Source organism: Cryptomeria japonica, chromosome 3, assembly GCF_030272615.1.
Source record: "Cryptomeria japonica chromosome 3, Sugi_1.0, whole genome shotgun sequence".
Lineage (NCBI taxonomy): Eukaryota > Viridiplantae > Streptophyta > Pinopsida > Cupressales > Cupressaceae > Cryptomeria > Cryptomeria japonica.
The window spans coordinates 746420109-746444714 of NC_081407.1; the positions used below are offsets into that span (position 1 = coordinate 746420109).

Genomic DNA, 24606 nt, shown 5'->3' on the forward strand with positions numbered 1-24606 from the left:
TATAGGTTTTGGAAATGGATTAGTTGTGTATATACAGAAGCATTTGAAACCTTAGTGTTGATGAGTATTTTGACACACTCCCCAACAATCAGGTAGGATATGAGAACATATACCACCTCTTCTGAAAAGGAGTCAATCTTAAAGACTAACAACTCCAAGGTCTTTGTAGTCGGGTCACGATGGCGTTGGGTAACTTAGTGGTTGATGTAACTGTACCTATCAAGGGGCCTGCTGGTTGGAATAGAACAAACAAAATCCTTTTTTTGTATTTTTTAATTTTAACTTTAATAAAGAAACGTCAAAAGATCAATCAGGGTAACAAGAGACAATAACAATACCAATACTTAACAATTGAGCAAATTACGAAGTTGACGCATCACAGAGGAGTATTATCAATAACATTCAATCAGCTTTCAAATAACGTTCCAACAAATATGCAAAGTTAGTCAACTCACATATAAATGAAATTGGATATCAAAAGATCATAAAATTGCTCTACCATTTCATCCTCATACACCATTCACATGCATAATATGATTCATAAAACAATAAAACTGAAAGGACAAGTTGTTGATTCAAATGAAAGAAGATACCAGATTGCGAAGAATATCAACTACGAAGACACGTATTGTGGATCAGGCAATCCACAAGTTGCTTTGTATTAATCTTCAAAATGTATAACAAAATAGTTATGAGAATAAATTGCAGAAAAAGTATAAATTCTCTAACTAAATGGCCTTGAATCATCAATTTGCAGACCCTCTAAATGACCCCAAACTTTACAATTTATAGTGTTTCATCCCTATACCCTAGGATTAAATCATGCTTAATATTTAGTTACAAAAAGATGAATCGTAGTTGACATGCAAGTCATTGCCTATGAACTCCACTTAACTGTTACTAAACTGGTGCTTGTAGTTCATGTTTTTGGTGATGCATCAGCTCCAGGATCTTCAAATCATGCAAGGATGATGCAAAATAAAAGCAAGCGTGACAATAAGTGAGTTAATAATGCAGTGGTTGAGGCAATGATATTGCTTTAATATGCATTATATGACTAACTACCTGTTTGTCTTTTATTTTTCTTGTATTTTTGGTAGTTGTCGATGAAGCAATCTATGGAAGCAGCAAGTGGGTCAGTAATATACTCCATCTGTAATTTGGATACTCTGAGTACTTCATTTGTACTCTTTAGCCTACTGACCATTTCATCAATCACTGCCTCAATTCCCTGACATTGGAATACCACATACATGTATATGTTCATTGTTTCTATATTGAATTCAACAGTGGTTGCAAAATGGTCAGCCATGTAAGAATCCCATCTATTAAGTATAGTTTTTTGATGCAACATTCCACCTTGTTTAAGGTTAGACCCATATTTTCCTAGCAGTTTGATGATGAATTGCTCATATTGTTCAAGCATGTTAAGGGGTGGAGGATGTTCTTTAAGAACCTTGATGCGGCACTGCTCCATTATCTCCATCTTTAACTCCAAAATATCTATGCATGATTGTAGACTATTGATATTTTCTCCTCCCAGTAGGTCCTCCTTTGCAATCACCGTCTCTCCCAGTCTTTGGATTTTCTTAAGTGTCTTATGCTGCCTTGAGAACTTAAGGAGTTTTCATTCCTACTGTGCAAAACAGTAAATAAGAACTTTCTCATTGAAACGGGCTTCTTCAAATACCTCCATTGTATCTTGCAAGAACATTTTGATTTTACTCAACTGATCTTGAGCCCATGTTTTGATTGTTGTTGCCACTTTCCTCATCTCGTATAATGCTTTTATATCACCTTGTGGGAGAGATGAAGTAGATGGCAAGGTGTCATCTACTCTGGAGTCAAGTGGCCTGGCTATCTCCATGTTCAATTGTTTATATTGCCTCGGTTGTGCTTTAACTTCTGTTTTGGTCTTATGTTCTTTCTCCATCCTGGTCTGAGCAATGGAAGTCACAATAATTAAAGTAGCAATCTCTCCCCACGTGGTCTGTTTACCCAAATTGACCTCTGATACTTGATATTTTGAGATGGATTGAGGTTGTCCTTCAGTATTCCGTATAGGAGTTGTTATACTTGTGATTACGTCCCCTGTGTCAGTTCTAGAAATATGATGAATTGTTTTGGCCTTCTTGGCTCTCCTTGGAGACTCGATAATTGCTTGCTACAAAGTGATGCTTGGGAGGACAACTTTCTCCTTTTTTTCTTGAAAGTGAAGTTTAACCATTGGGGCATATTGTCGTCTTGCTCCCCTCCCTGTATTGTTACTTCTACAGTAACCCTGCGTGCTTCCTCTCGTTGTTCCTGCTCTTCCTCTTCTTGTTTCTCTTGCTCATGAGTTTGTTAGGGTAGAGGACCTTCTTGCTATTGTGGGATTCGAGACACCTGTTGAGCAAGGTTGGCTTGAAGGACCTGTTCATGAGTTAATTGTTGTTGTTTAGCTAACTCTTCTAACCTTTCAGTCACCTCTTCGTCAAACACCTTCTCAAATTCATCTATCTGTTTCTCCTCACCTCCCTCTAGCTGTCTAAGAAGGTTCTCTTGGTCTTGAGGAGTGAGGACCGTTCTTTCATCCTATTCTTCCTATCCTTCTGCCTCCATCATTTATACTTGTACATCCATTGGTTGTACCCGAATCTCAAGTTCTTCTTGGGCTTTGGGTGTTGTATCATGAACCTATTCAATAGTGGGTTGCTTTTTCTTTGTTTCACCTTTCTTTTTTTGAGCAACCACTGCAATGGGTTCATCATCCTAGTCAAAATCTATTTCAATATTATGAATTATTACCTGCTCTTGTGTTGGAATGGGAGTAGGTGTTGATGTTTGTGCTTGTGTTTCAGTGGTCTTAGCTTGGGAGATACCTTCTCCCGGTATGATCCCAATAGTTGGAACAACGGGATGGATAGAAGCTCGAGGAACTGCTTGCAATCTGGTGGTTATCCCATGTTCAACTGTTGTCTTGAGGAGTTGGGACTCCTTCATTTTTGTATCAAGTTGTTTCATTAATTCTCCTTTATCAATGGTTGAAGCAGCAGTTTTTGGATCTAGTTCATCTAGTGTACTCCTTGGTTGTTTTGGATTGAGGACTATCCATTGCTTTACCTTTCTTCTTTTCCTTCGTCGTGCTTGGATGGATCCTCAAATTCAACCACTGCATTATTCTTTCAATTACTTTTCCTGAGACCGTATCTACATCAACAATTTCTTGAAATTACCATCAAATAGGAGAGAGTGGTTTCTTATCAATCCCTTTTTCCTTGTATACTAGGTCCAGTATCTCTCCATCATCCCTGAGATCCTTAGGGAGATTGGTTTCTATGTTAAAGTTCCTGATCTAAGGAATTGGCAATCCGTGATATCTTCTCTCCCAAGCCTCAAAGTTGTCCTGCATATCCGCCCAGAAATCTTCCAATGCCGGCAGGTGACCTGGATATGAGATTGGCATCATTTGTTTCAGCTTACCCATTGGGTCATACCTATCTTTCATAGTTAAACTCCTTTAGGCTAAGGTCCTATAGCTCTTACTCAGTTGCCTTAGCTGCTTAAATGTTTTGGCATGTATAATATTCCAATGAAATTGGAAAAGTAACCCCAATTTTATGCTTGAGGGTTAGGAGCGACTGCAATCCTACAATTTGTCTAGTATATTCAAGAATAATAATATTGTTTTTGTAGAACCGTGGAAGAAGAAATGGGTTCCTAGTGAATCCACTCACTCTAATGTAGGTAGAGCGTTGGTTTTGAAGGAACCAACAACCCCATTCACTTATCTTCTTCATTGCGTCCGATGAGATCCTATAACCCGCATCACCTGTTGTATACACATAAAAAATGGCTATGAGCAATTAAATAAATATTTATTGTTCCATTAAATAGTTAATTTGAAAAGAATAATTTATTTAATTCATTTCATGTCCTTCTATTAATTAATTTAATTGAAATATTTTATTAATTAATTCATTTATCCTTTTCTTCTAATCAATTAATTAAATATCTAATATTTAATTATTCTTCTAATCAATTAATTAAATATCTAATATTTAATTATTCCTCTAATCAATCAATTAAATATCTAATATTTAATGACTATTCTTCTATCCAATAGTCTCAAATATTAAATGATTTCTAAATTATTTAATTTCTTTTCCAACTCATCCTTCCATCTCCACTTCATCTTTCCTTTGCCAACTCATCCATCAAGTGGCTAAATTAATTCAACAAAATTAATTAAATAAACATTTATTAGCCACTTATCTCCAACCTCCAAAATAAATGAAATATTGTGTACGTACACATATTTCCTAACCTTCTTCTATATTCTCTCCAACATCCCTACATCTTAGGAAGGATTTGAGTCCACTCGTCCTCTCATGCCTAAATCTTCTCCAACCATCCCTAGATTTCCTCAGTCAACAACCCAGCCAAGGTGAGATGAGTGACACTTGTCTTCTCCTTCCCCCTTTCTCTCAACCTTCACCTTTGCTCACAGCCATCCAAATCTGCAGATCTGATCATGACCGTTGATTTAGGCCACATCATCTTATCCTCTCAAAAGTCTATAAAAGTGGGAGTTTGAGTTGAGAAAGAGTTAGTCTTCGAGTGAGTTTTCAAGTTAACAATTTGAGAAAACTTATGCATCTGTGAGTTTTAATATTGAAGCAATTTAGCATAATCATTTAGCTTTAAATCATTTGCATTGCATATCATAGTATCAATTAACTATCAATTATTAGTCCATTATTCATATGCCATCTTGGAAGCTATCACTGGTTGTCTGAGAGCACATCATCTGCAACCAGAAACAATGGAGTTAGGACACAATGAGACTTAAATCGTGAAGGTAAAAATAGTGTTTTTATTTTAATATTCATTTCATTTAGTTTCATTGGTTGAGTTTGGATTTCTTGTAGCATTTCTTTTGTATTTTGTGAAACTAATATGTTGCAGGTAGTATTCTGATGATAAAATTCAAGTCCACACATTTTGGCGCCCACCGTGGGGCCAGAGCCTCGCATATATCTTTCTAATATCCTGTCTAGTTCTCACAAAAATAAATTTAACGCATTTGTAATCCAGATTCACGTCTGTGTGAGTTTTGATAGCGCTTTTATTTAATAGGTTAGCGCTTTTGTCCTACAAGTTAACGCATTTGGCATTTAGGTTAGCGCTTTTGTCTGCAAATCAACGCATTTAATCCTCAAAGAAGTGCTTTTGTCCCACAGGTTACCGCATGTGTCATTTTGGTTAGTGCTTTTGTCAGTAATTTCTCGCTTCTTTGTCCATAGAGCAGTGCTTTTGTATCGCAGGTTCACACTTTTGTCCTCTAGGTTAGAGCTTTTGAGGTGAAAGACAACACATTTGTTAGGATAGTGCTTTTATTTACAACTAACAAACTTTTCCTACAGGTCCGAATGTCCAAGAATTAAAAAATTTCAAACTACTAACATATCTATGTGCAGGATTGTTTTTAAGCAAACTTCATGCATTTCTTCATGTATTTAATTAAGAGTTTTATTTTGGAAAGTAACACATCATATCTTGCTCATTTAGCTTAACTAAGGGGATAATTTGACAGCATGCAACTTGTATTTTAAGTGACTTCTTTAAAGTAGTTGCACATAGACTTTAGAAAGCTAAAATAAACTTGTGTTTTCCATGCTTGATGAAGTAGTAGGTAAGTATGCTCTCACCTTCATACGATGATCAAAAAACAAGACCTACTTTCTTTTATGTGTAACCTTTAGAGGGTCTGCCTTCTCGAGCTTCCTCGAGGGGGCCAGTGAGAGGGGAACGACCCAAAGTGGAAATGGGCTAATACCAAGTCCTTTCGATCCACTCTAAATAAATCGTGTTTGTGACAAAAGTCACAAGCAACATGTGTTGATAAGTTCATACCGACACTATATTTCCCCATAAACCCTATGGAGCGTAACCTCTATAGGCTGGGAACCTTCTGTATTTACAAAGATGAAAGTGTCGCATGGCCACATGACCAGAAGCCTTTACTAAAAACCACTTTTACTAGTTGCCAAAATCCTTCTAATTGTTGGCACAGGAGGTCGGACCTCTGAAGCGGCACACACACATATGGTTCTTAGTAGAGATATAAAGTTTGCCATGAGGCGTTTTCATGGAAACTAGTGCCTAGTTGCCCCGGAGAAGTGAGTGCCGAGGGTGGAGCCAATAGGGTCAAGCATCTAAATATCTGCTATGAATGGCGTAGCCTTGGGGGAAACCCCATTGAGATTCAACAGTTATTGTCTCAGCCTGCCATAAGATTTGTACTTGCTTGTGCATTTTGTTTTTCAAACATTGTGTCTTTTATGTCTATAACATGTTCATAATGGCCAAAAATTGAAGAAAGACATCATCTAAAGATGAGCAAAAATCCAACAACTTGCTGGAAAATTTGAAAAGAATCCTTGAAACATAGTCAGAGTAGTGCTTTCAAGCAACAAAATAGCGCTTTTATCCAATAAGTTAACACTTTTGATAAAAAAAAAAGTTAACACAAATGCTTTCTCACATCTGAGACAAAGCATATCAAACCAAAATTTCAAAATCAGTATCAAAACACTTCTTGAGTAGAATTGTCTTTAAACTATCACACATTTTCAAACTAATTCGATAACTGGGTCACCAATCGAATAGGCTATTTCCCAAAAGTTTCCATAAGCATAAAACATTCAACAAGCTATTGATTCAAACAACTTAAGTGCAAAAATCAACATCATTGTCAGTTTCTCATCAGGATATATCAAATCCTTTATCACGAAACTTGATCAATCCACCTTGTGTTCATTACCTTGGATATATCTTTCCTATTTTGAACATTGGTTATATCAAAATCAGAATTACGCTCACATTGGAATCAAGCAAACTTGTAAACTATCATATGCTTATATGACTTTTAAGTATCGCCTCAAGAAAAGAAAACCCAGTTATAAAGCTACCCAGAAAAGGATAAGATTCTTGTATATCAATCGCAAGATCTTATTGAAACATAGGACATTCCTATGCCGTTTTGTCACTATTTACGTGGCTGTGGGACAGAATTTGATAGAGAAATTTTGCAAGGACGTGCTTTTCAACAAAGAGACGCTTTATCACAACGAACAAACAATAGTGGTAAAATCAACAAAGCATACCTTCCTAAACCAATAATCACCTATTAAGTCATCTTTAGAAAACTTAAAAAAAAATCAAAACAATCACATGCCAATTTGGACTAGAGCTCAATACGAACAACTCAGAAAACAACAAAAACAAATGGAAGAAGAAGATAATTCAATGTTTCACACTTTTGGGTATACGGCTATTGATGAAGAAGCGATCAATAACACCATTAGAGACCTTGAGCTAGATTTCAAATTTGATAGACTAATGGAAAAATTATTAGCAAAGAAAAAAGCAAAATATCTTTTGATGTTGGCAAAATCAGGAGCTAAATTGCCACAAGACTTTAATATAGAAGGCTTGAAACAAGATGCAGAAACAATTAATACTCAAAACACAGATATATACAAATAACGAAGACATAAACAAAGAAAGTCGTGAAGAAACAAGAAAAGAACATGATGACACAAGAAGAGAGCGTAGTGAAAGAAGAACTTATGAAGAGACAAGGAGAAGCCGTATGGATAATCCATTGTTAAATCTCACTCAACAAATGCAAACTCTACAACAACAGATACAAGATATGTAGAATGGAACAAGCTCCAAGAAGTATTCATTGGAAGATATTTGCCCATATCCTTTTGATAAAAGTTTGAATATGATACCATTTCCACAATATTGCGAGATCCCTAAATATGACAAATACGATGGGAAATTTGATCCTCAAGATCACATTAGGGAGTTTTGTACTATGAGTATGGAATTTACACATGATGAAACTTACTTGATGCGTCTATTCCCCGGGAGTTTAAATGGACAATCAATGGAATGGTTCTCCAGATTACCATCAGGAATCAAATCTTTTGAAGAACTCGTGAATATGTTTATTTCACAATACTCCTACAATGTAAGAAATGAGATAACAATATTGGATTTATGCAATGTTAAACAAAAGAATGGTGAATCTTTTATGATCTTCTTGCAGCGATGGAAACGAATGTTTAATAGGTATCCAGAGATGTACCTGATCAACAAAAGATGGATATATTCATTGATAATCTTATCAATGAAATGAGTTATCATCTAAAAATGCAATGTCCTCCTTTCGCCAAGATGATTGAGAATGGTCTCAAAATAGAAGATGTGATGGTAAAGAAAGGAGAGCTAAAGCTTTACAATAATTCTTACAACAACTACAACAACAAGAACAAGAACTCGTGAATAGGTTTATTTCACAATACTCCTACAATGTAAGAAATGAGATAACAATGCTGGATTTATGCAATGTTAAAGAAAAGAATGGTGAAAATTTTATGATCTTCTTGCAACGATGGAAACAAATGTTTAATAGGTATCCAAGAGATGTACCTGATTAAAAAAAGATGAATATTGTCGTGCTCTGTGAAGTGTGATACCTGCAGCTGCAACACAAAACACTCAATATATCATTACAAGCATGGTTAGCAAATCATAAGCAAAAGAAAGATAAAACCATGACAAAGCGATATATCGCCTCCTAAGAGATGCGAGTATGGATTTTCTCTCAGATCTGGATAAGCAATCCCAGTGACTTGACTACACCTAGATGGAGGATTTGAAATGATAATGATATGCAAAGATGAGATTGATTATGCTAGATTGATCCAAGAGACTAATTAAGCTAATGATATGCATGATTAAGCTATGATGATGATGCAATTAAGCTAGAAAAGAGATCAGATTAAACTAGATCTAAGATGCAAATGCCTATAATAACAATGCTCAAATGATATGTTAAGAGATATATGCCTATAGTAACAATGCCTAAATTGCAAATGAGATGGGATCCTTATTGCTCCAAAATGGGGGATATTTATAGGATTTCCAAGGCCAGGGGTGAGGTGGAAGGAATCAATGGTCAAGATTGAGTCTGAAGATATCAAGGGTGAAATTGGAGGAGGTTGGAGGAAGAGTCACTTGTCATCTCCGTGGTGACAAGTGTCAAGGAGCTTTGCTCATAAAAGGGCAAGTGTCCAAGAGAGGAGACATGTGGCCAAAGTGCCATGTGTCTCAAGAAGAAAATATCCACACCATAGGAGGTTAGGATGTGCAAGATAGGATAGGGTTAGGCAAACCCAAGGTTAGGCTGAATGGGTTAGGTTAGAGGGATGGTTAGGTTAGGTGGTTAGAAGTTAGGAGGCATGTGGGTAATTTGAATTTAAAATTTCAATTAACATGAAAGGACTAATTAATTTTCAACAACTCATAAATTGATTTGTTTTAATTATGATGCTCTACAAAATGGACAAGGTTAGCAAATGACCATCAACACAAGACACAAGAAAACCGTTAGTGTTAGTTAACTAAAAGCTAATCTAAACAGGCATATCAAAAGAGATGCCAAAATCATGCTAATATATCTAACAAATGAAACAAAGATAATGAGGTATCTCCAAATGCCTCTTAGCATGCTCTTAGCTCCTTCTCCCTTGTTCCTCTCCTCTCCAAATTCCAAAATAGTGTAGCTCTCAGCAGTTTTTTGCACTATAGATGCTTATGGAGGTTTGAGATTGAAATATTGCTCTAAATATAAATAAAGAAGCTAATATTAAGCTATTGATACTAGAATGATTTATTTTAACCAAAATGACAATATAGGAGTTTGCTATGCTAAATTCTCTCTAAAATGCCTATAGGTTAAATGCATACAAGTTTTCAGGATCTGGATTATGAAGAAATGGGCTCTATTTATAGGGAAAATGGAGCAATGGATGGTTGAGATTGAGGAATCTCAACAAGGGTCAGGATTGAATGATTTCAAATCCATGTGAGGGCTTTCAACCCAATCCCAGGATAACAAGTGTCAATGTGAGATAGGTTGAGAGGGGAGGGAATAAGCATTAAATGTTTGATATGACCCTGGGGAGTTAAAGTCAAGGTTAGTTGAATGAATAAACTCTTTATTCAAAGAATAAAGCTTTTATCCAATGGATAAACTCTTGTGCAAGTGTAAAAAGGATAAATATGGTCAAAACAATAAATGTTTGGGGGGACAAGTTTGAAATAACCATAAATGGTTATGTAAGAGCCATTAATGGTCATGTAAGAGCCATTAGTGGTTTTTGAAGACTTTGGGGGTTAATTTGTTGAACACACAAAACATTAAATGCTTTTCAAAGACTTTTGAAGCCTTTTGAGAAGTGACTTCGTTTTGCTTAGGAATGTGACAATAATTAGGGGATGGATTAAGCTAATTAGTAAGGGGTTAGAAGAATCTAGAAGGGGATTAGATTTTGCAAGTGGATTTGGTGGGTGAGGGAAAATAGGTTTTTATTAAAATAAAAATTTATTTATTTCAATAAATGTGTGCAAGTTGCATTTGTAGGAAAATGCAAGTGGGGGGGATAATGATTTAAATAAATGTTTTTATTTAATTTATTTAAAAGAGGAAAAGGGGATTTTAATTAAATAAATAGATTTTATTTATTTAATTGATTGTGAATTTGATTTAATGAATTAATTAAAATAAATTGAATAATTTATTTAATTAATAGAATGATGTTTGGGAATAAATTAATTAAATATTAATTTAATTAACTGATGGCTAGTGGATTTTTAATCAAATAAATAGCGAATATTTATTTAATTAAGCTGGACAGATTTGTGTGACTACAAATTAATTAGGGGATTAGAAGAATTAATGGAAGTGGGGGGAGGATTAATTAATTTGAATTAATTAATCAAAGGGGATTAATGAAATGAACCTATTAAATAAATCTTTAGATTTATTAATAAGTAGATGAAAGGGGGAATTTAATCAAATTGCTTAATGAATTCAATTAAAGTATGAAGGGGGATTAGATAAATAGTTGCTTATTTAATTAATTATCTTCAGACCATTTTTAGGTGTATACATTTTGCCCCTCTTTGAAGCGAGGTGTGATGTCGTGTTGATTCAAAGAATAATCTCATTTTGATGATGATATTGGTTCGATAGGATGCCCCAGCTATTGATTGATAAATTCTGATACGATGATGCCCCCTCGGGAGATCAATTGAGATAATTGACCTTTGGAGTGTTTTGATCTTTGCGAAATTGATATCCCGATTAGAAATGATTTGATTTCTGCAACTATGGTTGATGAAAATGCGAGTTCTATGATCATGGATGATGTGGTTCTTGATTATTGATAAAGCTTAATTGATTAGATTGATAAGATCGAGATTCAGTCTGGTTTCAGGAATGACACCTCCTATATAAGACAAAGATGATCAAAGCGTCTGGTTTCAGGAATGATATATCCTGTATAAGACATGATCAGAACGTCTAGTTTCAGGAAAGATACATCTTGTATAAGACATGATAAGATTGATTTAGATGCGATTGATTGATAGAATTGATAAGATTGATTGGGTAAAGAGCTGACAGTTTGTTGATATCAAGTTGTAGGAAGATTTAGATATGCTAATGTTGGTTATGTTGAGGGGAGAATAATATAAGATTTTTGCTGGGTCGATAACGTCTGGATAAAGATGAGTCATCAGTTCTGATTGTGTATATACTTATGATGATTCATGTGATATATTTAACCTTGGATAAAATGAGCATGTGGGATCCCATGCAAGAATGAAATGCAAGCTAAATGCAAAGCTACGACCAGACTAGTCACTGGGTTATTGCGTTTTGTCATCATTGAGCTTTTTAAAATGTGGGAAGAGAGTGCAAACATCAATGGTATAATTAAACCATGATGACCTGAGCACGAATTTCCTGGATTTTGATATGGCAAGTTAGCACAAGCATCGAGGTATAACTGAACCAAGATTACCTGAGTGTTGCTTGCGTAAAATAGACAGTATTAACCATTTCAATACGCAAATCGAAAATGTCTTCGATGATACTCTGATGATCATATCCTGAGACAAATTTGCACATATTAATGATTAATTTATAGATAGCAGACAAGAAAAAAAAAATCACGTTCCTTCCTTGTTTCTCTAGTCAAAGACATCCTGGAGTCACTCAGAAATCATGATAGCAAAAATCAAGATAGAAAAATATGAACAATCATGCTAAAATCATTATCCAAAAGATATCATCCATGGAAAAGTGTGCTTAGACTGACTTTGTGATAGTTTGATGTTTGACAATTTGATCTCGTGTTCAATGTTGGATATTTCTTAGTTTTCACTTGATAAGATTTGTCTAACTATTTGTTCTACCTATTTGATTAAGCTCAAAATGATCAAAAATTTTGCCCCTTGCTAGGTGCAGGATTTTGCCCCAAGCCTAGAAACAAAATCATTATGATATACCCAATGATCCAAACCATGGCAAGAAGCCACCCAGGATGCCTGCGTATGTACAAGGCTTTATTATGCATATGAACAACGCTGAATGAATGCAAGTGAAAGGATGCATGAACTAATAGATGGAAGAGCTAGCGAACAGATAGCGCCTGTTTGCCAGGTTTTCACTATCTGTTTTTATTGCACTTTTTCTCATATTTGATTTTGTTTTGATTTTCTGCTTTTTCACTTCTTCTTTTTTTGGGGATTTTTCTGCTTTTTCAGTGTTTTGGGATTTTCTTGCTTTTTCACTATTTTTGATTTTTCTATTTTTTCATTGTTTTTGGATTTTTCTGCTTTTTCACTGTTTTTGGATTTTTCTGCTTTTTCACTGTTTTTGGATTTTTCTGCTTTTTCAGACATAAAAGTTCTTTAGATGCATGCTATTGATGGGTTCATCGAGTTGATATTCTCCTGACCCAAATAATGTTGTGACCACAAATGGACCTAACCAGTTTGGTTCAAACTTTCCTTTCTTTTCTCGATCTGGCTGGTTTCATGGATTTTCCTTTAGTACTAGTTCCCCAACTTGAAAGACTCATGGTTTGACCCTGTGATTATAACTTTGACACATTCTTTGTTGATATAGCTTTAAATGATCAAAGACATTTTGTCTTCATTAGTGGATCAATTCTAACTCCTGCAATCTAGATACTCGTTGTTCTTCATCTGAGATAAGACCTTTTAATGATACTCGTCGAGAAGGTATCTCTACTTTTATTGGCAGTATTGTTTCTGATCCATAGACAAGAGAGAAAGGTATGGCACCTATTGGTGTGTGAATACTAGTATAGTAGGCCCATAGAGTAGGGTTTAATTGAATATGTCAATCTTTTCCAACATTGTTCACTGTCTTTTTGAGGATTTTCAAAATAGTTTTGTTTGATGATTTTGCTTGCCCATTCCCTTGTGGATAGTAGGGTGTGGAAAATCTGTGTTGGATCTTGAATTTCTCACATAGCTCTTGTACATCCTGATTCTTGAATGGTCGCCCATTATCAGTGATAATGGTCATTGGTATTCCATAGCGACAAATGATGTAGTTCAAGATAAATGTAGCAATTTGTTTTCCTATGATATTTGTGAGAGGTACTGCCTCAATCCATTTTGTGAAATATTATGTAGCTACAAGGATGAATTTGTGACCATTAGATGAAGAAGGATTTATCTTTCCTACTAGATCAAGACCCCATTGACAGAAAGGCCAAGATGTTGCCAAAGCATGAAGTTCTTATGCTGGTGCTTGAATCAAATTCCCATGGATTTGACATTGTTTGCATGTTCTAGCTATCTAAAAAGAATCTCGTTCCATAGTTGGCCACTTGAATGAGTGCCACAAATGTCCTTATGGACTTCGTGTAAGGCCTTCTAAGATTCTTCTTGTTTGAGACATCTTAAAAGAGTACCGTTTAGACCTTGTTTAAACAGGGTATCCGCGACAAGAGTAAAATGGGAGGATTGGCGAATAAAGTTTCTCTTTTGGTTCTTGGATAAATCGGAAGGTAGGGTGTTATCTTTCAGGTATGTCTGAGGGAGAGAAGCAAGTGTAGCCATGACATCTGTTACTTTGTTGTCATTCCTTGGAATCTGCTGAAAAGTTATTTCTACAAAGTATTTCTTGATATCATCAACCATATTTTTATAAGGCATCAAATTTTTGTTCTTTGTTTGATCATTGTCATTGATTTGATTGATGACGAGCTGAGAGTCTCCAAAGACTTGAAGTTGTGTAATGTTCCATTCTATAGCCATTTTGATACCTGTAACCAAAGCTTCATACTCTATTGTATTGTTGGTGCATGGAAAGCTTAATTTGTATGCTTTTGGAATTGTATGATCTTGTGGTGTGATGAATAGACTACCTGCTTCTGATCCATGTTGTGCTCTATTATTGATGCTTTCTCCTGGATTGATATTTAGGTGATTTATTGTAAGATATGGATCGAACCCTGGAGTGTTTGTATATGACTAGGTAAAATTGATTTGCCATCTTTTTAAGGGTTCCAAATATTTTTGCCTTGCTGGTTTTGATAGAGAAGTTGCTGGATATAGTTCAGTTGTGCCAATTATAACTGCCTCTGTTGGTTTGATCAAGATAGATGACCTCTTTTGATAGAATTCAGGTAAAGTGTCAAATCTCCCATCTTTCGGCGCCTCGAGGAGGTTTTCACCATTAGATGCGTCCTTTATTTTTACTTTTTCTCGGTCCAATGTTGCCAATAAATGGTTTTCAGCATTATACCCGATATTGTTTTCTTGATTTTCACTTTTGCGACTAGGAGATTTAACACCCACTTGACTTGAAGATACGTTAGTGAAATCCCTGGTGCAAGTTGTTGCGGGTTTGATTTCATTAAGATATAAGGATATGGCCTGGTCATTTGGTAAGGTATCAATGGCAGTATGTCCTTCATTTTCCCAGTCCATAGGTTTAGGAGGGCTTAAGGATAAAGGATCCTCATGTTGAATCATGTCAAAGATATTAGGGGTCATGATAGAGATGTCAAAGCTTTCAATATGTATTTTCTATTCTAGAATGGTACTCTCATCAAGTTGACCTCACACAAGTAGCTCCTGATCATCCTCGATTAAGTCCAAGTCAGCCGAATGTGATTCTAATTCAAGTGTACTAGTTCCTAATGTTTGCCCTGCATACGTGTGAACTATATCAACTCCTACATCTTCTTCTTCTCTTTCAATTTAAAGTTGCTCTTGTTTGTTTTTCCACGATAGCAAATATTCTTTGTTCCCTCGATCTTTTAGCTGCATTTTTTTTCCATGTTTGACAAAATTGATGCAAATGATTGTTCCTTGGATTGTGTGCTCGAATATGCTACCTCTCTGTTATGTGGGACAATGATCTCTTGAGATGATTTCAGATTACTACAACATTGCAATGGATTTGATTCTGTTGATATCATGATTTCCTGCCCATTGTATGGAAATTTTAGGCACTGATGACATGTTGATGTAATAGCTTGTATGTCATGTATCCAAGGTCTTCCCAAGAGTATGTCGTATGGTAAGTCCAAGTCTATAACTTGGCATGTTGTGTCTCTCTGCAAAGGTCCCACTCTGATGGGTAATATCACAATTCCTTTAGAGGAATGTTCTTCTTCATCATATGCTTTGAATGTGATCTTTTTCAGGGGATCAACTGCATCTTCTGAATAACCTAGAGCATGGACAAGACTCAAAGAAAAAATGTTTAAGCCTGCTCTCCCATCTATTAGGACACATTTAACGAGTGTTATATGAATGAGGACTTCAATTTGCAAGGAAGCGCTATGGGGATGTTGCAATGAATTAATGCTTGGATATGAAGGAGATGAGCTTTGAATAAGATCCTCTGAAATAGGCTTGATGGGTATATTGTTTGGTGAGGATGTTGTGGAAGGTTCTTGCAAGCTTTCAGGAGGTGTAGGAATAGATGCCTTTGGAGAGTCAATTTTCTTATGGAGGGATGAGCCATTGCTAGACATAGGTGTGTGATTGTGATCTTCTTTAGCCAAATCCTTTAGGGATATCTTTAAGAGTTTCATAAAAGAGCCACCTTTCTTTTGAGATGCATTTGAATCCTTGTGAGGTTTTGATATAGTTGGATTTTGATTTTGGACTTGTTTGATTGCTTTGATATGTTGACCCGTTATGTCTTCTTGTATTTTGCTTTGATATGTCATGTTGATATGATTTTCAGCTATTTCAAATGTTTCGATTTCCGTCCCTGCGATCTTATGTCTCTGCACTCTAGTTAAAATGGGCATATATGTGTGTTAGATATTGTGCTAGGATTTGATTTTCTAAAAGTTGTTTTGATAAGTGATCAATTGTCAACGTAAATGTGATAGAGTGATAAGACACGAAAATATGATTCAAGTGTTTAAGAGTTTGCAAGTTTTTCGATCTTCGATTTTTGGAGTGCAATGATGAAGATTTGATAAAAACCAAGTCCAGTAGGAACGATATATCCTACAATGTGGGACAAGGTTATCCTGACCAAACGTTTTAGTTTCGTGATAAAAGGATGATAGATCCTGATGAGAAACTATGTTTTGGGTGATCAGTTTATCAAAGAGGGTGATAATGCACTTTGAGATGTTTAGATCTTGAACTTGTTGAATGTGAATACTTGAAAATCTTGAGGTGTTTATTTCTAAAGTCTGATTTGACATATGATAACTTGACCAAGCTAACCAAGAAGACAATCCAAGCATAAAATGATAGATAACCGACATTTATGATCACTGCAAATTGACCGAGCAAACATGACAGACCTGAAAAAGATGGGCAAGAAGACAGTTCTTGACCAACAGAGACAGAAGTTCATACGACAGACTACACAGCCCTGAATACAGGTTCATACGACAAACCAGAAATCTCGCACGACAGAAGACATAAACTCGTACGAGCTTTCTCACGGAACCAGATGACAAATGATGGCATAAAATCCTCTACTAAGATGACTCATACAACAATTATCACTGGACTGGACAATGAAAGATAACATAAAATTTTCTGCTAAATAGGATCATATGACAATTCGCATCGAACCATACGACAAAGTAGATACCTCGTATGACAAAATAACAAAATCATATGATAGAGGACAAAACAAAGATAAAAATGTTTGTTTGGCAGAATTTTGATTAGTGAAGTTTGATTTTTTTGCTTATGTTTTCCAGTTTTAAATGTCAGATTTCCTGCTTAAGGGATGAATACACAGTAAACACATGATATGATAAGTGACCTCAAGCACATTACACTACCTAAGGAAGTTGGCTGAGAGAGAAAACCTTTGCTTGCAAGCTTAGGTACACACCCAATAGCTAATCAGAATACAAGTGTTGAGTCTCACGCAATGGATTCTCAACGCCGTATTATCCGACTCCAAATTCTAATGGGGGCACGATATGGCAAGTGTCTTGGGAGAGTTACTATCTCTCTTGAACAAAGATTATCACCCTTTCAGAGGTGAATCAGGTAGCTTCTAATTTAACCAAAACTAGTAAGGGATCCATTCGGCGCATTGGGGTATAATACTCAATTAAGAGGTCTCCTAGCCTTGAAAACCAAGGTTTGATATACTCGAAGGTATGAAGGAGAGCTATTCCCGAGCACTGTCGTTGACTTGATTTTCATCAAATCACATTTATTTTATAGTGGGTTGGATTACTTGGCGTTAGTCATTCCCACTTAGGTCGTTCCCCTCTCACCGACCTTAATGGCTAAGAGTTATTAGCTCCTCGGGAGGGCAAGCCCACTAAAGATATGCACTAATGAAAGCAAAGGATGAGTCTAGCTTTCTGATCACCTAAGAAAGGTGAGAGGATACTTGCCTATCATCAAAACACATAAAACATGATTGTTCATTTTCATTAGCAAAATCGAGTGTGCCTATAAAACTTAAAGAAGACATAGAGTTTAGTTGAGTCCTCCTAGGCAACCTGCAAAATAGACGCATTAGTAGTGATGATGTGTTTTGTTGAAACGAAGCTTTGACAAGCGTAATCTTCGACAATCATCCTGTGCAAACCAGATAGGTTGTCAAAAAAATCACAAAAAGACCAGGGTTAGCGTTAGTAATAACCAATTTGAAGCATGAAACCCTTAAAATGCAAACTGCTTTGAAAAGATAGAAACATAATTTCGTACAACACAATTTACCTGACTGTACGAGTGCTCTTCTGAGACAGTACGAGTGAAGAATAGAGCTCGTACAACACTTTTTAGTCTCCTTAAAAGCTCGTATGAGTCAAGATGGATTATCGTATCCCTACATAAAGGAGCTCGTACGAAATTCTAATTCTAGCCCGATCAAAAATGAAGATTTGATGATGCTTGAGAGGCCAAAAAACAGATTTCCAGCCCCACGGTGGGCACCAAAATGTCATGCTCTGTTAAGTGTGATACTTGCAGTTGAAACACAAAACACTCAATAGATCATTACAAGCATGGTTAGCAAATCATAAGCAAAAGAAAGATAAAACCATGACAAAGCGATCTATTGCCTCCTAAGAGATGCGAGTATGGATTTGCTCTCAGATCCGAATAAGCAATCCCAGTGACTTGACTACACCTAGATGGAGGATTTGAATGATAATGATATGCAAAAATGAGATTGATTATGCTAGATTGATCCAAGAGACTAATTAAGCTAATGATATGCAAGATTAAGCTATGATGATGATGCAATTAAGCTAGAAAAGAGATCAAATTAAACTAGATCTAAGATGCAAATGCCTATAATAACAATGCTCAAATGATATGCTAAGAGATATATGCCTATAGTAACAATGCCTAAATTGCAAATGATATGGGATCGTTATTGCTCCAAAATGGGGGATATTTATAGGATTTCCAAGGCCAGGGGTGAGGTGGCAGGAATCAACGATCAAGATTGAGTCTAAAGATATCAAGGGTGAAATTGGCGGAGGTTGGAGAAGAGGTTGGAGGAAGAGGCACTTGTCATCTATGTGGTGACAAGTGTCAAGGAGCTTTGCTCATAAAAGGGAAAGTGTCCAAGAGAGGAGACATGTGGCCAAAGTGCCATGTGTCTCAAGAAGAAAATATCCACACCATAGGAGGTTAGGATAAGGAGGTTAGAATGTGCAAGATAGGATAGGGTTAGTTAAACCCAAGGTTAGGTGGAATGAGTTAGGTTAGAGGGATGGTTAGGCTAGGTGGTTAGAAGTTAGGAGGCATGTGGGTAATTTGAATTTAAAAATTCAAATAATAGGAAAAGACTAATTAATTCTCAACAACTCTTTAATTGATTTGTTTTAATTAATTAGGGGATTAGAAGAATTAATGGAAGTGGGGGTAGGATTAATTAATTTGAATTAATTAATCAAAGGGGATTAATGAAATGAACCTATTAAATAAATCCTTAGATTTATTAATAAGTAGATGAAAGGGGGAATTTAATCAAATTGCTTAATGAGTTCAATTAAATTAGGAAGGGGGATTAATTAAATAATTGTTTATTTAATTAATTATCTTCAGACCATTTTTAGGTGTATATAAATATATTCATTGATAATCTTATCAATGAAATGAGTTATCGTCTAAAAATGCAATGTCCTCCTTCTTTCGCCAAGATGATTGAGAATGGTCTAAAAATAGAAGACGCGATGGTAAAGAAAGGAGAGCTAAAGCTTTAAAATAATTCTTACAACAACAATAACAACAACAATGACAAACCCAAGTTCTGGTCAAAGAATAGGAATGTCATCAATGGAGGAAATGATGACAGTAATTCTACAAAACAACAACCAATATTTAATCTATCAAGTCAAATCCCAAGCAATAACAATCAAGAAACAATAAATCCAAGTCTTTCTTCTCCAATCCTTGCAGGAAATTCACAAACATTGGAGAACCCTTGGAATCAGCTTTGAAAACTCTTCTTGCGAACAAACTGACTATTTTACCAGAAGTAAAAAGTTATGAACCACAAATCAAACCTAATTGGTGGAATGACAATAATTTTTGCAATTACCATCAAAATAAAGGACACCAAACTAATGATTGTCAAAGATTGAAACACCATATCCAATATTTAATCAATAATGGAACTATCACAGTGGATAGCCATAAAACAAATGAATCACACCTAGCTTTCAAAACTTCGCTTCCAAACTATGAAAAAGGTGAACAATCTAAATCAAAAGATGATAAAGGAAAAGCCAAAGTAAACTACACTTATACATATGATGATGTGGTAAATGTCATCATCGTTAAAGAGAACACACCTTCAAAACCAATCAACATTATTACGAGAAGCAAAGTGAAGGTCACATTTCCAAGTATAACAAATGAATCAACCTCCACTTCACGACAATATAACTTAGTGGAACAATTACAAAGAATACCGGCTCAAATATCAATTTTGGAACTTCTCAAAGTTTCACCTATGCATAAGGAAATTTTGGAAAAATATCTAACAAAAACAACAGTTTCAAAAGACTTGGAGTAGATCAGTTCCAAAACATGGTGGGACACCTTATAGCCCCTCATTGCTTATCATTTTCTGAAAATGATGACGCATCCTTGCAACATCCTCATAATGCTCCCTTACATGTTGAAGTCACCATTAATAAAACTCATGTCAAACGCGTACTCATAGATGGTGGAGTTGGCTTAAACATTTGTGCATTAAGCTTAATAAAAGCTTTGGGATATTCAAAAAATGCAGTAGATCCAAAGAAGAAAATAACCATTAAGGCTTATGATGAAGAAGAGCGTTCTACTAAAGGAACTGTGGTGTTACCAATCAAAATAGGACCTGTGGAAAGGAATTCATTATGTCAGGTTCTAGATTTGAATCTCTCTTATAACATTCTTCTAGGAAGGCCATAGATTCACAACATGCAAGCAGTTCCTTCTACATATCACCAATGTGTAAAGTTTCCTCATGAGGGACAAGAAGTCGCTATAATTGCAAACTCAAGCCAATATTGCAATAATCTAAAGCCAACATAAGATACAAGAGTTCCACATAACAGAGAATCACTATATCCTACCAAAGAAATTCAAGAAGAGTTATGGGAAACCTTCGAGAAAAAGATCAAATTAAATGATGAAGGAATAGGAAAATATTCTTTGCATAATTTTCCACTTTCACCTAAATCATATGGAAAGCCTACAAATATTCAACCACGGATCTCAGAAAAATCAAAAAATGTTTAATGGAGCATTTGTTAGAGCTGGGACACTTGTAGAAGAAACTGAAGACAAGGACATTCTTGGCTAGTTGTACAAAGATGAAAATGAAACTATAGCAACAATCGCATAAGTCAATATTCCCATAGATCAATATGGCAATGGTTATGATCATGCAAAAATTGGGATATGAAGGAAAAGGACCAATTGGTAAGCGACATCAAGGTATTTCAAAACCTATTTGTCCTCACTCGCAATCTAAAGAAGATAAATCAGGACTTGGATATTCAAAACCAAATCAAAAGCAACATAATTATCAACAACCAAAGTGGAGAAAGAAATCAGTCCCTAAAGAAGAATAATGGCAAGAAAAGCTACATCAAGCAGCATAAATAGTAGCCAACAAGAAAAAACAAGAAGAATATGAGAAACAGCAAGAAGAACTTGCAATAAAAAGAGAAGAATAATCTTGTAAACAAGTTCAAGGAATACGAGCAAATGCAAAATCTGAACAAGATATTCCAAAAGTAGTAAAAGCAGAGATGGCAGAAATCAGAAAACTATTTGCACCATACAATATTCCTGTATGGTACAGTGGTGAAATCCTAGACAATGGTTCAGAGATAGATTCAAATGAATATGAATGGGGTCCAGATGTATCATCTAGCATATCAAGTGAAGAAAAGAATGAAGAACAAGCAACTATCACAAATTAAGACTTGTCTTTTACAAAACAAAAGATAGAGTTAGAAAGAAGACAAGAAGAACTCAGAATCCAAAGAAAAGAGGCATATAAAAGACAACAAAAGAAAGAGGATGAAAAAGACAAAGAAGTAATGCCACAAGAAGCACAAACAAATATGGATCAAGCATCAAGAAATATCAGATTTCTATCAAATGAGGAGCAAGATGTACCAAGGTATGGAAGAACCATATAAGAACTAAGAGATAGTCAAGTAGGATTGACTATTAGTCCAGAAGAAGCTGAGTTCGAGAGAAGACAAAAGCTAGCAAAAGAATCCTCTATATCATGTACACAAGTATGTCAACTTCAAAATACAAATGAATTTATTGAAATTAATCAAGAAAGAACTTGCAGTACTAAAGATGTGTGTCTTGATATAATCTATTCATATAAGGGACAAACATCAGATGAAGAGTCACTTGAGTGTGAACTACAAAATACCAATGTTGATTTCATTAAAACTGATTGGAGAACACTTGGGAGAGACTACCCTCAAGATCATTCTATCTATGACATTACCTACTCTACGCCAAATTATGACTATTATGTCATGAACCTTGAAGCACCTAAAAATGACAATGATTATGAATTACCCCTTCTTCATCCACAACTAATTGATTGGGATAACCTAGAAAACTCTGAATTGGATGTCTTTTCCAATGACCATGACTTAGTTGTGTATCTTAATGTTGTCGAACCCATAACACCTAAGATATTTTCCATTGTGGAATCAAGTAATGTTTCTTGCAGTCGGGAGAATGCCAAACTTTCCAGTCGCAAAATTGAAATAAAACAAGGAAAAAGACCTAGTGTTGAAAACCATTTCATGGAAACACTAGATCAATCAAGAGGAAAAATAAAAGACGTATCTGATGGTGAAAACCTCTTTGAGGTGCTAAAAGATGGAAATTTTGACATCCTCCCTGCGTATTTTCGGGAGAGATCCACTATTCTAATAGACATTGACACACCAAAGGATCCCAATATACTTCATTTTGCTGCATCATTATCAGATGAAGTGAGGAAATAATATATAGAATTCTTCAGACAAAGACAAATAAATTTTGCTTGGTCCTATGCAGATATGCTAGGACTTAATTCAGATCTTATCATGCATCATCTCAATGTGGATCTCAAAGCAAAACCAGTTAAACAAAAGTTAAGGAAGATGCATCCACACATCGCTCTCCTTGTAAAAGTTGAGCTAAAGAAACTATTAGATGTGGGTTTCATAAGACCCATTGCTTATTCAGAATGGGTTTCAAGCATTGAGCCAGTGTCAAAGCTAGATAAAAGCATAAGAGTCTGCACCAACTTCAGAGATTTGAACAAGGCATGTCCCAAAGATGATTTCCCACTACCCAACATTGATATAATTGTGGACTTATCAATAAGACATGAGATGTTTTCATTAATGGATGGATTCTCAGGATACAATCAAATAAGAATCGCCCTTGAAGATCAAGAAAATACAACATTCACCTGTGCATGGGGTACTTACTGCTGGAATGTTATGCCATTTGGGCTTAAGAATGCAACATAAACTCATCAAAGAGTTATGACAACAATTTTCCATGATATGATGCATACATTTATGGAAGACTATGTAGATGATATACTTGCAAAATCTCATACAAGAAAAGAACATTTGAACATCTTGAGCAAGATCTTTGATGGGCTTGAAAGATATCAGTTAAGATTAAACCCAAAGAAATGTGCATTTGGAGTAACCTCTAGAAAACTTCTTGGGTACGTTATATTAGCTCATGGAATTGAAGTAGATCCAGAAAAGGTCAAAGCTATCATGGAAATGGAGTCACATAGGAACATAAGTTAATTGCATTCTTTACAAGGAAGATTGCAATCAATCAGAAGATTTGTCTCTCAATTAGTAGATATATGTCATCCATTCACTCATCTTTTACATAAGAACGTTCCATTCAAATGGGATCAGAAGTGTGGAGAAAGAATATCGTCTGGTTGTCGGTTGTCCAGCTGGATAGAAAGAATGGATGAAGAGGCTTTTTTGCAAATCAAAGAATATCTCATGAATCCTCCAATATTTGTATCACCAATCAAAGGGAAACCATTGTTACTTTATATCTCAGCAACAAATATATCATTAGGAGCTCTCTTAGCACAACATGATGAAGAAGGAAAAGAAAGAGTAGTGTATTACATCAATAGAACACTTGTTGGCTATGAATTGAATTATACATCAATAGAGAAGACATACCTAGCAGTGGTATTTGCATCTCAGAAGTTGCAACATTATATGCTGACTCATTCTGTGAAACTGATAGCAAAGATAGATCCACTAAAGTATTTGTTGAACAAGTCAACTTTGACAGGTAGACTGGCAAAGTGGGTTATGGTACTAAGTGAGTTTGATATAGAATATGTTGATTAAAAATCTATCAAAGGACATATCATTGTTGATCAATTAGCTAAAGCACCTTTACAAGATGACATACCATTGCATATTGAATTTCCTGATGTAGACATTCAGATAATAAGTACAAAATTTTGGGAGTTGTACTTTGATGGTTCTTATACACAATATGGACCAGGTGCATGAATTTTGTTCATCTCACCTCAGAGACACACAATTCCAAAATCATATAGACTGCGGTTTCCATGCACAAACAATACTGCAAAATATGAAACATTGACTATTGGTCTCAAAATGGCTATTGAATGGAATATCAAGGAATTACATGTCTATGGTGATTCACAGCTTATCATCAACCAAATAA

At 35.4% G+C, this 24606-nt stretch overlaps 1 protein-coding gene across 1 annotated transcript in view; it reads left to right on the forward strand.

The window, feature by feature from the left end:
• Window positions 1-179: 179 nt before the first annotated feature.
• Window positions 180-24606, forward strand: part of LOC131042298 (putative leucine-rich repeat receptor-like serine/threonine-protein kinase At2g24130) — a 59690-nt gene continuing 35263 nt past the window's right edge. The window contains exon 1 of the mRNA XM_057975639.2: window positions 180-234. Coding sequence (XP_057831622.2) covers window positions 180-234 — 55 coding nt within the window. The remainder of the gene's footprint in view (window positions 235-24606) is intronic.